This window comes from Sinocyclocheilus rhinocerous, unplaced genomic scaffold (assembly GCF_001515625.1).
Source record: "Sinocyclocheilus rhinocerous isolate Xijiao unplaced genomic scaffold, SAMN03320098_v1.1 scaffold869, whole genome shotgun sequence".
Classification (NCBI taxonomy): domain Eukaryota; kingdom Metazoa; phylum Chordata; class Actinopteri; order Cypriniformes; family Cyprinidae; genus Sinocyclocheilus; species Sinocyclocheilus rhinocerous.
The window spans coordinates 867,609-883,691 of record NW_015653483.1 but is presented as its reverse complement, the minus strand read 5'-3'; the positions used below and the strand labels follow the sequence as shown (position 1 = coordinate 883,691).

The following is a 16,083-nucleotide window of genomic DNA, read 5'->3' as shown; positions in this document are numbered from 1 at the left end:
GTATTACATCTACTGTCATTGTGTATTTACACAGACTTTGCAGCAGACTCAGAGCAGCCCTAATTCAGCTGTATAGAGACGCCTTAAATGATGCTGAGAGCACCTCATCATCATCCTCCTCATCATCTCGTGCTGATCTCTGGGCAGAAGGGGGTGTGTTCTCATCACAGCACTGGAAATCCCCCCATTAGTCACATAAAAGCGACCCGAACGCCAGTTCTACATCATATTGAAGCTCGATCCTGAGCCGAACGAGTTTAAACTATGTAGGCACGGTGGACCGGGTTTAAATGGGCAATCTGATGGGCAGCTGGAGATATAAGGAGCCGACCACAGTGGAAGAATGCGACTCGACGTGGGAAACGGACTCAGAGAGCGACGAGCTTCAGCCGGGAGGAGAGGAGGAGGACAGCGGCATCTCCGAATCCATGAGCCCGGCGGATGCAGTCAGAGGTGCCGAACAGCTGGATCACGGATCACCGAAGGTACCTCATCATACACGAGCACTGAAAGATAACAAAGAAGAGACAATAACCATGAAAACGGTCATTATATGCGCATTTGTAGGAATTGTAAGCGTAGAGTCAGTTGCACCAAAGAAGACAGCGTGTAGTAATGATTGTGGTGTTGATATTTAAATCTGTGTAAATCCATGTGGAATAAGCACGCGTGCTGTGCTTGCCTAAAGCGTGGGCAATGTCAACCAATCATCATCATGTAAGTATTATTAAAATAGCGATGTACAGCTGTAAAGAACACGGCGCTAAACTGAAAATTGCACATTTAGGGTAAAACATTAGCTAAATACCGAGCACATTTCCAGCAGAGTCGCAGTTGCGATGGGCTCTATTATCGTGTCAGTCAGTTTTGTTCCGTTTTCTGCATGACGCTATAAATACTTCATAGTTTTAATAACTGGATGTAGGCTTTGTGACATTGTTAGTGATATCTAATACTAATAATAATAACAAAAAATAAACAATAAAAGTATATTTTATATTTTAAAAAATAGCTATTTGACCCATATTTGAAGAACCATCTATGACCTTTCACCTTTGGCTTTTCAGCATGTTCTGTAGCTTTAAGTAACACTAGTTTATTTATTTATTTATTTATCGGTCTACATAATTTTGTTTATACATTTTCATCCCAACATTTAGTCCCTCACACATATGATGGGGTATAATGGGCACCCCATGTAAAAGGCCCCTTATAATTTTATTTGTGAAATACACAGCTGAAAGTGTAGCTCTGAGATACACACCATTCATTAATAGAAAAATAATGCAGACATTGTTATAATATACATGATATAATATGAAATGCCAAAAATGTTTAAAATTGACCAAGAAAAGGGGCACTCTTTGTCAGTGTTTTCTTAGGGCAATAGGAGGGTTGAAGCATTGTATCTTTGGCCTTGTTAGATGTCATTTGTTTTAAAATGGCACATGTTCTCTCTAGTTTTCTGGATTTTAAGGCCACTGAGACTGTGACCTGTTCAATGTGACCTATTTCCTCATGGGAAATTTGCTCTGTTGAATTTCCTATCAGCAGAAGAAGGAAATTGGATTTTTTATTAATTTGAAGCTTAGATTTTGATAACAGCTTTTCACACTCACCATTATAGTTTTGTTTTTGTGAGCCCTCCATCAAAGACTGTTATATTATTTAATACAAAATGATATAAGTACATTTAATGTTATTAATTAATAAGCTTCATATGCCTTTCCTTATGTCATTGGCCCCAACTAGCAAACGGCATCATGTTGTGTGTAAGAGTGCAAGTCTTCTGTGCTGTGCTTTCACTCAACCGTAAAGGTGTTCAGTGTTTGAACATCACAAGAGGCTGAGAGCTAAAAATGGTCATGAATTAGTTAGAGAAAAAGAACATAGTCTACAAAATGGAGCTCTTCTCTCTTGTCTAACAGCCTTTGCATCCCAATAGGGAAGAGCAGTGACAATGTAGCTCAGATGCTGATGAGTGAAGTCATTCATACACTCTTTCACTGCCTATGTAACCATTCCACTCCTCTCTCTCTTTTCCTCTCACAGTTTGGTGACATGATGGAGTCCTCTACTAGGATGAAAAGGAGCTTTTACGCCGCAAAGGACTTGTACAAGTATCGGCACAGTTATCCGGTAAAGAGTTACGTCTACTCTCTTCAGATTTCACACAGAGCTCGAAGGCCGATCATCTTTGAATATGAAATTTGCAGGAAATATTGCAGTATAGTCAGCAGAAAAAATAGTAGAGGCCAGATATACAGGATTTTTCCTCTCTCTCTCTCTCTCTCTATCCTTCTGTCCTGGTTTTAATCTGTGATTCTGTTGCTCAGAACTACAAGGAGCCTCGTCGTCCGAACGAATACCGCAATCTGAGGTTCTATCTGAATAAAATCCCCCTGGTGCCGGATGGTGAGTGCGTGTTTGCTTTTCGTTTTAATGACTTTCTTTTGTCTTTTCATACTGTTTCCTGTATTCTTCAATAATGACCTAATATTATTGCTGTTCTTTCCAGGACAGCATTGTATGGGGTTCAAAATGTTTGCCAAACAAATCTGTTTTATTGTTTTTAAATCACTATTATATTAAAGGAACTTCCTCCCTGGAAGTCCCTTGATTCTCATAATGACACTGTGCCTTAATTGTTACGGAACTTTTTTTCGCAGTAATAACAAAGCCATTTCAGGAACAGAAGCATTGGCGCAAATAATGATCTGGGCTGGTAATCCAATAAGATTCAAACATGGTTTACACAGATGATCCATGAGCCGGAGAGTCATTTTAGAAACATTTTACCCTTGTTTAAAACACTTCAAGTAATAGTACCCAAAAATGAAAATTCTGTAATTATTTCTGTCATTATTTCAAATTTGTGTGCTGTTATTTTTTATGTGGGATACTAAATAAATTTAGAAGAATGTACATGTTCCTCTTTTTGGGTGAACAAATCATTATTTCGAGCTTTTTTAAAAGAACTTGTTTAGATTCTTGAATTGAGAGCTCGCTGGATTGGCTGATAAATAACCTAAAAGTAAAAAAAAAAAAAAATTATACTCTTATACAGCATTTGTCTTTATTCTAGGTTCTCAGCTTTTCTCTTTTTTATGGAAAAGAGGAGTTTCTACATTAAAATGTATCCTTCTGTATTCGGTATCCGTGGAAAAAACAATAGCATACGAGTTTGGAACAACATGAGGGTGAGTAAATAATGACTGATTTTCATTTTTGATTGAACTATTGCTTTGTTGCATTAGACATGTTCTGAAAATTGCTTTGGATTAATATAACCTGAAAATATATTTGGTGAGAATATTACAATACACAAAGACATGAACATACTGCAAGAACATTTATACCCAAATGAACATAAAACAGTTTTTACAACCGAATACACATGCCAGCTGGTGTGAGGGAAGAACATGGGTTGTGGAGTGCTTCATTAGCTGAATGTTTTCCCTGCGGGGCCAGTTTGGGCAGGCAGATAGTGAAGACATCTCAGAGGAGCCATTGATTGGTTATTGTGGGCATGTTTGAGAATTAACTGGATCTGTTGTGCAAGCAATTAATGGCAGCATAACTGCTTCACTGCTGTTTAGGCAGAAGGACACACACACACACACACATACACTGCTATGCTCTGTGTCCCCCTGAGATCTCCCTGTTTCCATGTCAGGGATGACCTATGTTTGCGCTCTGATCCGAAACAACACGCTGTCCTATCTTGTCTCATATGCGAATGAACCATTATTTTTAATCAAATCTTTTAAATGAATCATTTGATCTGGTACACATTGGTCTGAATGATTTGTTCACAGATATGACTGTTCAACTCAATGATTCAGTGATCAGGCCCTAGTAATTCTCAGCTTGATAGCTCACTGGAAGAAAAAATGATGAAATTACGACTTAAATTTTGGTCTGTTAATCGTAAAAAGTCTTATGGAATACAGTTATGATACATTTATGGTGCTTTTGCTTTCTTTTTAAGGCTTGAATGTTCCATGGAAGAAATAAAGTCATAGGCTTTTGAGTAAATCTTGAGAGAATTTTCTTTTTTTTTGTGAACCGTCCTGTTTAATAGAGTTTTTAAGTCGCTAATGCTGAGCTTGGCCTGTTGTGATGATTTATTATTTTTCTCTCTGTCCCCGCAGGTATTTATATTGAAGAAATCCTCACTAAATGGAGGGGCGACTATGAAAAATTAGAGCACAATCACACATACATTCAGTGGTAAGACATTTCTTCAATATTCCAGCTTCTATAAGAGCAAATAAAGCGCCTAGTAATTGCTTGATAATGCTTAATAACTGAGACCAGCCACTTATTATATTATTATTATTATTGTTGCTTATTCAAAGAACAGAGAAAGTTGCATGCTGATATGTGCATGAGGGATTTTTGGACGGCGAGACATGGATTAAATATGCTTTTCTTTACCATCTGTTCAAAACAAAATTCTGTAGATCAAGGCAAAATCAAACAAGGGCATGAGCGGATAAAGGCAGATATAAAGACAAAATCAGCACAACTGTGGTACCTGCAGGTGAAGGGGTCAATAACATCCTTTTTGCTGACAAAAGATGGCCTTAGGACTACATTAGATAAAAGTTTCTTTAATGTTTAACGTTGCTTAAATATTAATAGACCGCTTTGGCTGACATCATCTCTTTAGTAACTGAAGAAGCTTTGGGGAATGTCTATGACTTGAGGGCATTTCCTGATTAAATTGTCCATTTTCCTAACATTAAAGATGCAAACGATAAAGACTTTATCTTAATGGCAGAAGATAAGTTATAGGAATGGATGTAAGCTTTTCTAAGAATTTGAGATTAAATCAAGCATGATTAATTAAACATCATACAGGCACTAAAACAGCATCCAGCTGCTTTCCTGCTTCTCGAAATTCATACACCTTTTGTAGTATATTTTGAGAAATGAAAAGGCATATTTCATATTTGTAACAGAAGACTGAGAGAAATACTCAGCATCTCTTTCAGATTCTGATGATGATTATATCGTTCATATAATAAAAGAGGAACTTGTTCAAGGTCAACTGGAGAAAAATACTGAACAATCCCATCACCAGTAGTGTAACTAATAGGTGAAATGAGTCCTATTCAGATTGCAGTTGGTGCATAAGATAAGGTCTAATGTGAGAATCTTTGAAGGACAATATGTGTCTCCTGCTTTTGCTTCATACTACTATTGGCTAGACAAGTAAAAAGCATTTCCTTTTGGCCTTATCGGTCCTTTAAACAGAGCTGTAGGCCTAAAACCTGGAAAAGAATTAGCATTTTGAGCCATGGCTTTCCTCAAAAATTTCGAATGGGTTTTGGTAAAAGAAGGTCGATAACTTTACTTTTAAGAGACTTTAACATAATGTCACCTTCAATATTCACGCTTGAGGTATAAATGTGTGTAATTTCTATTGTAGAACATGACATGAAAGTCTTCTCAAATAATGTTAACCACAGACCTTTTTCTTCTCAGTCAAAAAAAACAAAACTGTTAAAATTAGCCTTTCGGGTTGGCCTACAAACCGACATCATGCTTTTTTATTTCATGCTTTAGTCATCCTCTTTTTTTTTAACCTCTTATTCATTTTGAAAATAAATATTACACAATAACTACGTCACCAAGGAAGAAACAGTAATTAATTAATCTGCTGGCAATGTAACATTCAGCGAATGTTGAAGGTTGTACAGAGGTTAAAAAGTGGTTTTACATCATGTGCTCTTGTAAAGTTCTCAGTAGGGTGCCGTTACCTCACACACTCCCAGAGCTGAAGCTCCTGTTCGTTCCTGCCTGTGCTGTTATTATAAGCGTTGACGGTGAGGAAGAGGGGGAGGACATGATGCCCCAAGCCTGCGTGAAATAACAACACAATTTTAAAATCAGGCTTCACGCATATGCTGCCAATCGTACCTTGGCACCCCCACCTGCCGAGGAAAAAGAGATTAGCTTCTCTCATTCCCCCTACTCATTTTTTCACACTCCGTATGCTTGCAGGGCTATTTGCATAATATCAATTAGCGAATGTTAAAACACAAGTGAGTGCAAGCAGACAGATCGCTAGCATTTTGCCTCTTTAAGTAAATTAAGATGAGGTGACAGCGAAAGCTTGCCAGCCAGAACTTTGTGGCTTCAGAGAAAAAAGAGAAACGAGAGAAGAAGGGGAAGAAAGATGTGCCGAGGTGTGCGGGTTGTCCTTTGCCAGTGGTCAGCAACATGTAGGATCAAACAGCTGACAGGGAGAAATTGATCCTTTATTGCATTTTGTGTGTGTGTGTCTTTTCTCTCTCCCTAGTCCTCTTCGCCATATCCTAGTGACGGTCACTTTTGCCTGTTCCAGCATGATTTATTTGTGGTGCTAATTAAATCATCATGATTTATTGTCTTAAATAATTAATTATGTTATATACACTCTTACCATTATTCATTTTCATTTAATGTTTTATGAATATATGGTATGAATATATATATGATATGGGTTTGTCAATGTCCAGTGCCAATACTGATAACTAGGGAACTTGATATGGTTGATATACAGCATATGATATAGGCTAATACAATTTAATTATAGTAAATAACTATATTCCTGTAGTTCAAACAGTAGAGCAACTTCAAGGACATGGGTTTGATTCCTAGGTAATGCATGAAAATGCATACCTTCAATGCAAAGCTCTTTGGATAAATGTGTGTGTGTATATATATATATGAGATGTACACACATATGTTGAAATGAATCATTTCTAAATGATTCGCAAAAGTTACTCAAAATAAACCTAACCCAAAATATGATGTGTTTGAAAATGTTTATCCAGCATTGTCAGTCGTGTCTCTAGTTGATAAATAATGATACATTCAGAGCTAGATCCTAACATGTTTCTTTGCTGCTGTTACAGGCTCTTCCCACTCAGAGAACAAGGCCTAAATTTTTATGCTCAAGAACTCACTCAGGATGAGATAAAGGTATGCTGCTAAAGTCAAACACGAAGAACAGTCAAGACATGTATACTCTTTAAAATAAAGGTTCTTCTGTGGTTCTTCATAGCAAAGAACTTTCTTCTTTTTATTTATTTATTTTTTGCTGTATAAGGTCTTGAGTTGACAGTATGGTTCCCTGGATGCGATAAAAAAAAATAAGTGCTTTAAATAAGTGTTTTGATTTTGGGGTCTTTAAAGGTTGGTTAATATAAAAATAACTAGAGGATAAAACATTTTTATGAAACTCCAAATATATTAGGCTGTAAACCCCTTTGGTTCTAATTGGAACCTTTATTTTTAATAGTGTAATATCACCTACAGTAGTCAGGGGTGTCAGAACATCCCTAAATAGGTTTTAGGAAGTAGCACATTCTGTGTTTTTAGTCTCGTCCTGCCTCTGTTTTATTCAGTCAATCAAAATAACCTTTTGTAGTCACTGTGCAGATCAGCTTTAAACCAGGTGAGTTTTTGTTTTCAACAGGAATTCCAAAGCACTCGAGAAGCCAAGAGACGCTTCCTCCTAGCATATACGATCATGTTGGATTTCTTTGGAATCAAGCTCCTGGATAAAAACGGGAATGTGGCTCGGGCCCCAAACTGCCAAGATCGCTTCCAGCACCTGAATGAGTGAGTTGTCTTTCTGGTTTTCTGTTGTTTTTTAAAGTATTTTCTACTCTATAATTTCTTTCTTCTTACCATTATGTTCTACTCCACCTGCACCAGTTATCTTCACATTCCATGACAATCTCAACTCTTAGTCTCCTGTCTCCTGCCATATTTAGCATGCTTCAGTCCAGGGAGTTCTTAGTCTCCTATCCCTGCAACACAACTTCACAGTCATGACCCTGACTGCACCGTCATGTGATCGTCTTATGCAGGGGCCAGAGAAATGGGTCAGATGAACAGAGAAGAACAGAATAGGATGCAAAAACTTTTGCATTTAGTGAAATGGTGATTAAGATAGGGGAAAAAATGTAGAAAAGGAGAATTGCAAACGAGTTTGATGAATGCACGATAAGCAAGGAGAGAGCGAAATAAAATCCGCAGTGCAGGGGGCTGAGTTGTAGACATAGATGACTGTGCGCGTCTGTCTGTGTGTCATTGCCCCAGGACTGTGCCATAGAGGACACACTAACATTACATTGCAGATATACTCTGCTTGATGAACTTTGTCTGCAGTGTGAATGAGCCTATACAAAATGCTGTCATTTTGAGTGCACTGAGAGTATTCCTCTCTTACAATGGGCAAAAATGACTTCTTGATGAGTTTTTGTTTAGTCTTTTTGGCTTGTTTCCAGTAAAAATATCTAATTGACACTGCAAAGGTGGCACAGAAGCGCTTCTGAAGTGGCATTTAGGTGTCTTTACACAGACTGTTTAATGAAAATACACAGCTGTGTACTTTGATACTAGGGACTGAAGTGTGTCTGAGCAGGCATAATTTAGTCTAGCTTTTATGCAGCATTGCATCCCCACACTGAATTTTGAGCAGGCACAGAGCAACCTTAACGAGGCCATGCAAAGATGCATTAACAATCCTTGAAACAAGATAAATTCACTTGAGAAGCAACACTGATATTTAGGCCTGTTTTCAAATAATGTATTTTGTTTTGGTTATACTGCAAAATAATTTCCACTTGTTTTGAACTTAAACTTATAAGATAAAAATCCACTCATATTGAAGATACATTTTGTGAAAATTTGTTTATTATTATTATTATTTTCAATTTGTACAAATTCTAACTAAGTGTAGCCAATGTCAAATAAATTTTAGTATCCAAAAGTTCATTGGTATTGTGACCCATTCATTCATCACAAAAGTTTATAGTATAATCTGGAGGTTTTACAGTATATTGTTTGTTTTATTAATTTGTTTCTTTTCTGTTAAGCAAGTTGATTATAGTCACAACTAAAGGGCATTGCAGTATGCAATATAGCATGGCCTTGAATGCCTTTTGTATAATGATTTGTATAAGGGTATTGATAACAATATAGAAAATGACATCAAAGAAATATAATTCATTAAGTGCCTTTGTCAAATTAGAAGCATAAGATGGTTTACACTGGTCTTAGCTAAGCTGGTAGAAAAGTACAACCCCAAAAATGCCAATGAACCAAACTTTGTTTTATATATGTAACTATAATATATTGCTTAGACCCTTCCTTACAAAGTTCATTTATCAAAAATAAAATGTTCTCCCTTGTCAACAACCAATATTACTTTAATTGAAAATGTTGGCCATTGTCTGAAACCTATGACCTCCTTTCTTTCCAGGTCGCAGCACAATTACCTGCGTATTACTCGCATTCTGAAGAGTCTTGGTGAGCTTGGCTTTGAAAGCTTCAAGCTGCCTCTGGTGCGTCTGCTGTTGGAGGAGGCGCTGGTGGAGGGCACTTTACCCAACATGCGTCACAGCGCACTGGAATACTTCATCTACACACTGCGCCAACACAGTCAGAGACGCGCCCTGCTCCGCTTCGCCCAGCGCCACTACCAGCCGCCTGAGAACTTCATCTGGGGGCCACCCAAGAAGAAGCGCATTCCGGCCTCTGGATCCACAGGGATGAAGTCAGGAAAAAATGAGGTGGTGGAGAAGAGTGTGGGCAAAGCCAGGTCACCCAGGGAGGGCAGAAATAACTTGGAGAGAGAGGCAGACGACATGGACGATAGAAAGAGTGGAGAGTGGAAAACAGCGAAAGGGTCCAAGGTCCTGCAGGAGGGCAGGGGAAGGGTAGATCTAGAAGAATACATTGAGACCATTCCTCTGTAAGAAAGAGAGGGATTCTGGGAATTCTCAGAGTAGCTTAAGATGATCTTAAAGTTAGGTAAAAGAATAGCACAGCAATATTATTCCATACTATTGCCTTTTAGGGACTTGCTTTGTGAACAACTTGACTGTTTGCCTTTTTTTAATATGAGGTGTTTTTCTTAACTCTGAATACTTTTCAAAGTGTTAGCAGGTAAATTTCTCTACTGTAATTCTTACTTGCAGCCCTCTGGAGAGTTCTTAGCACATGTACAAAGTGTGAGTATATATAAGTGCTACCTGAGCACATTGTTTGTGTGAAATATTGCACTTTTTGACTATTCAGTCTTCCCCTGTTTGAGAACATTATCTTAGTGTACAGGCTTTGAGGTGAGGCTTTATTTGCTAATCATAAGCCCGTCTCTCAGACAGATGTGTCTTCTTTTCCGGGTTCAGAGCTTGCTGATTATTCGGATACTCGTAGCTCCTTGTATAAGACCATAATAATAATGTGTAGTAAGTGTTAATATACTTGCAGGAATTTTCAGGTAATTGATCTTCCATGTTTCTATAGGTACGTGTGAGATCTTAATCCAGTTTTCTCGAATACGTCTTGCAATATGAAGTGCCTCTTCTTTCGTTTGTTAAAGCATACGTGACGTGCTTTATCATTTCGAGTCGGAAATCACGCAGTAGGACTAAGCCGTTTGTTGAGAAAAGCAATTATAAGCAAAACAAACTTGAATTCAGACTATTTTGTGTTTTGTTATTTTTTGATAAAACAAAGCCTTAGCTCTCATTTTTTAATGGAAATAAATGCCGTATACTCTACTAAATGTGGTGTGACAGCAACCGCCTCAGTTCAAACGGCGGCACAATACGCGCTAGTTTGCCGATCATCCATAGCGACCCCTAGAGGACGCAGTTCGAAGTTCCCATGAAAGGGAACAGCTTGTGAACAGCATTGTACATGGAACAACTTACCTTAAGAAAGCCATTAAATGTCCATAGCTCCTTAGTTGGAAGAAAGTAAATATATAGTAAAATATATACACAATATTACAAATTAATATTAATTTTTTTGGGCAGTTATTTATTTATGTAGCCGCCATTTTCTTAAAAACATATGTTTTATGTTTATAATAGGCTATTTGACAGCAACCGTTTAAATGATTATCTTGAGAATGGTTTGAAAGATAATGGTAATATCATTAGGAAGCAGAGACTTTGATTTTTCATTCAGTGCATGTAACTCAAAACGACTCAGATTGATGGAGCAATTCACATATGTACATGTGAGTGTGTGCTGCCTTTCTTTAATCATTCTTACAGAGTTTAAGTGTGGACAATCAGGGCAATTGATGGTTACTATCCACATAGAATACAAATCAACGAGTGTTTTTATTAGCAAATATTAATATGGATCAAGCATGTATGTTACGTGTGTTTGTTCCACACTGCTGTTTCAGAGTGTACCCAGAGGGCTAGACAACACCTCCACAGCACAGGTGTGTGTGTGTAGGATGGGGTTCTGCCTTTTTTAGTTTCTAACGGCACACAAATAGAAGCAAAAAAATTCAGGAAGGACTAAATCCCTTTCTTCTGTAGTGGCTAAAGTCCATCTTCCCTTTTTCTGTTGGATTAAATGTTGAAGGCTCCCTCAGTCTCTTTTCCTCAGTCAATATTTAGATTGAGCACACTTTTCTGTTTGCTGTCTAACCCAGTTCATACCCTGGGTTTTATTAAACCCCATCGCTCTGAATGTGTGAGAGCCATGAATGAAAAGAGGGGGTCACATTCTGCTTCATGGTTCCTCCAAACGGACAGATAATTCTTGTGTCCAAAACCTGAAAAAACATAGTTGTCCTGTCTACTAAGATGCCTTCATCTGGTTGGTTTGTGAATTCAGCACAGATGTGCACTGCAATATCCCACAATCCTGCACATGTGGTATGGCAGGTGGTGAAAAGAATAACAAGGCATCTGATGGAGAGATTGAAAGAAGTACATTTATTCCTAAATGTCTGTTTTTTTTGTTTTTGTTTTTTTACTTCTACTAAGAAATAATTATTCATATTTGCTTGCTTGTCTCTTAAGCTCACCAGTTTTCTTTGGGAGGTACTTTTACAAAAACATTGCCTTTAAGTCAAACTAGGCAGCGAGACTTACGTTTCAGACTTCTGTCCTTTTGGGAAACAAATAGCCATCTTCTATTTGTCCATCTGAAGAACCTGTGGTTCTAAAAGACTGTTGAATCCACATCTAGGTATTTCAGTGTTTCTTGTGCCATATTTGTGTAGAAACAGTTTGACTGGCGTCATGTAAGGTGCCATAAGTGTTTATAACTTATAACTTTGTTGAGAAGTGATAATTTGTAATCAAAGGAAGTGTGACTTTTGGAAGTTCATATTTGGACGTTTCTATTGTGGCCTACTGTATAATAAAGTGCAGCTCTATGACGAATTGTAAGTGTGCGTGCGTGTAAATGTAGCTACTGAATTTTGATGACTGACACAACTGCGATTATGCTTCTTTTAATTTCCCCCTGTACATTCAATTCAGTTGAAGTCATTTGCCAGTCAGAGGTGGATAAATGGGTGTGGTCATGTTACTATTATGGTATGTCAAATATATATTTATGCACTTTGAGAAGATACTGTAAATGCACATATAAAACAACTCTTTGTTTAAAAAACTTGCAGAATAAAAAGTATCAAATCACAAACTAACCACAAAAATGTCATCATTTTTTATTTTTTTGTACATAGCGCTATATGGAATAATTGTTTCCGATTGGTCAATCTGTGCTCACATAATATAAAATAATATAAAGACATAAATATTATAATATAATATATTTTGAAATAATATTTTGAAATAATGTTAATAAGTAGCAGTGTAATAAGCAGAATACAATTTGACTGGATGCAAAATCAATCTATATCCTCATGCAAATAAAATACATTTCCTTGTATATTAACGATCAATTTATAAAATTGTTGAAAATATACAGAATAATACATTTTATATTATAATTGAAATATAATAAATAACATAAATCGCCACAGCAACACTTATTCCTTACTAACGTTAGCTTTACTAGTACTAATAAACAGCCAATATGCTATTAATATGCATGCTAATAAACAACTAGTTAATAGTGAATTGTGTTCCCTAATCTAGTATTACCATTGCCATCGTACAGTTATATATAGCACTCAGTCCATTAAGTAAATTAAGTACAAATGTCGAATCTCATTTTCCAACCACCATGTTGCCATGACTTTAACAAAACATCCAATTGTCCAAAAATCCTAAAATGTTAATATTTTTCAGTAAACACTTTTTTCTTAAATACCATCACACATTTTCATATTCTGTATGAAATGTGCATCTTACAGTAAAGTGAGATAAAAGTTGATAAATGTGTGTTCTTCATTGCTACACATTTTTAAATGTATCAGTAGCCATACATGGTCCATGCATACAATGCAGTATATTGAAAAACATAAGAACTAGTTTCCCATATATGTAAATGTATTATTTAATATGTTGTATTATATTTTTCAGTATCTCCCCATATATTTTTGTTTTGTAAGGGTAGAGTGATGAAAGACCCTTAAGCTTATGGTCCTGATCGTGCGATTTGGGTTTATTTTGCAATAGCGACCAGCTAACTGAAGCTCATTGCTTACACATGTCATTTCAAAACAATCTCTCGGCTTAAGATAATGCAGCTCTGCCTTCACTCTCAGCTGCTGCAGAGCACTGCGCCATGTCTTTGACAAAGGACAAGTTGAATATCACTCTGTCCCCTCCCATAATCCACACTGCTCTGTTGAGAGGATTGTGAAGTCAGGAAAAACAGTTAAAATTGTGATAAAATCACAGAAGAGCGGTGCCATATGGTCTGTTCAGGGAGCCTGGTCCCCAGTGGGCTTAAGGAGACCGCATATCCTGTAATCAGCGTGAGCTTTGCTGTTGCTTGTCAAAGCATCAGTGTGTGGGAACAGTTTTCCTGACGTACGCCTGTGAGTGTGACTTTCCCTGCCAGCTCTTCAGTCTGAGAGTTGTCAGACACACACCTGGCCCGGCTCTCCTGGTGCGCACCTGCACATCTTCTCCTGTGGTTCTCTTCACCACAGTACCTGTCTGCCTACTGTTTGACTACCAACACACTGCGATTGGATATCATTACATTAGTGAGCCTTTGTGAAGCATAGTGAAGCCTGTTAAATCTGCTTTAGACCTATATGTCCATGTTCTGTTTACGAACAAAAAACTACCAGGATAATGCCATGTTTTTCAGAACATGTACCATGGTAATATTATGATATAATTTGAAACGTGTGTATTTATATGTATTTAAACTATGAGTGTCATAAATACGATGGTATGTACTGTAAATATGGTAATCATTCAGTAACAATATGGGGGTTTCTTCAACTGGCCGTATATACAGTATAAGATTTTTTAAATGTTTTTGGAAGAAATCTCTTATGCCCACCAAGGCTGCATTAATTTGATCAAATATACAGAAATATTATGATAACTTAAAATAACTGTTTTTTTATTTTAATATATTGTAAAAAAATATATATATTTATGTGATGCCAAGCTGATTTTTCAGCAGCCATTACTCCGGTCTTCAGTGTCACATGTTCCTTCAGAAATCATTTTAACATGCTGATTTGCTGCTCAAGAAACTGTTGATTTCTTTGTGGAAACTGTGATACCTTTTTTTATTTGCAGGATTCTTGGATGAACAAGAAGTCCAGAAGAACAGCATTTACTTCAAATTGAAATGTTTTGTAACATTATAAATGTCACTTTTGATCAATTTAATGCATATTTGCTGAATACATATGTAAATAAAAAAATAATTCAAGTAAAATATTAGATGAATCCTAAATACTCACAATTAAATAATATTTTCATATTTTTTGCCTAATTTAATAACATTACAGCTTGAGTGCAACTGACGTACAATAAAATTGACTGCTTACAAATAATATTAACTTCATTTTTCTATGTGAAGTGATTATAATTGTAATTTTTGGAAATGTTATCAATTTTATGTCATTTCTTATTTAATAATTATTTAACTCTTAATTTAGTTTGTTTAATAGCTCAGTGTGCTTCAGTTAGCAGTTAGTAAAACACTGTGTTTTATTCCAGTGTGGTTCATGTGTGTTAAATGTGCTGAGTGGAAAGCAGTGTGGCCGTACTGATTGGGAGTGACAGAATGAGGTGGAGAGGCTTGTGCACTGGGTGACTGTGATGCGAAACGGATACTCCCCTTGACTCACTCTTCTAGCTTGTGTGTGTCTGTGTATCTCCCTTACTGAGCTGTTGTCTCATTCAATTAGCAGCCTCAAAGCTTCATACCCCAGCTCTCAATTAAACGTACAGCATGCACTGTGCTGCTCAGAGCAGTGATGCAGAAAAACAGGCATCAGCCACAGGTCAGGTGAGAATGGATCAGTCAGGGTGTTTAGATGAGGCCTACTGAATGAGAGCCCTGCTGTTCACACGCCCCATGAAAGTGATTTCCCAGCAGTCACTGATCAACATGAAATACTATCTTACTACTTGCTTTTTAAAAAAATTGTAAATACTTTTTTCCTGTGCTGGTGTATGTATTTCTTTTTGAAAATAGGAGGTAGGGCAGGGTGAGTCAAAATGCTTGTCACCTTTTTATTGAAATCTTTAATTTAGCACACCCACAGACAAACAAACCATGCATGATTTAGGAGGGACATTCTAGAGAGATTTTGACTGGATAAAAATGTGTATTTGCCAAAACCGTTCAAAAGTTTGGGGTTTTGATAAAAAGTGATAGGAAATACTTTTATATTGTTGCAAACTATTTTTAATAAACGCTGTTCTTTTTAATTTTTCAGTCATCAAACAATCTTAAAGATTCCAAAAAATATTAGCAGCACAACTGTTTTCAACATTGATAATAAATCAGCATATTATAATGATTAATGTGTAAGATGAGTATTTTTGATTCATTTCCCAAATTGTAAATTTTAAGTGTACATATTTGTACAGACAGGGACTAAAACCCACAAAACTGTGGTTTCATGGGGTCTTTAAGGAGCATGTTTATATATATAATTCTGTCAACCACAATGATAAGAGTATAAGAGTATAAGCATGCCAGCCCTAATATATATATATATATATATATATATATATACATACATACACACAGTGTCAAACTCAAGGTGGGTATTATGTATGTTTTACAAAAAGTTCAATTACTGAGTTGAATTACTGAAATAAATGAACATTTCCACGACATTCTAATTTATTGAGATGCACCTGTATATATATATAT

The 16,083-nt window shown here is 36.6% G+C and overlaps 1 protein-coding gene across 1 annotated transcript; it reads left to right on the top strand.

Annotated features, from left to right (window-relative positions):
* The first annotated feature begins 46 nt into the window (after positions 1 to 46).
* On the top strand, positions 47 to 10,606 carry LOC107716291 (opioid growth factor receptor-like protein 1). Its single transcript, XM_016522664.1, has 7 exons — positions 47 to 485; positions 2,053 to 2,139; positions 2,337 to 2,415; positions 4,155 to 4,233; positions 6,909 to 6,975; positions 7,472 to 7,617; positions 9,266 to 10,606. Exons 1-7 carry the CDS (start codon positions 291 to 293, stop codon positions 9,759 to 9,761), a joined length of 1,149 nt encoding a protein of 382 aa, XP_016378150.1. The 5' UTR covers positions 47 to 290; the 3' UTR covers positions 9,762 to 10,606.
* The last annotated feature ends 5,477 nt before the right edge of the window (positions 10,607 to 16,083 follow it).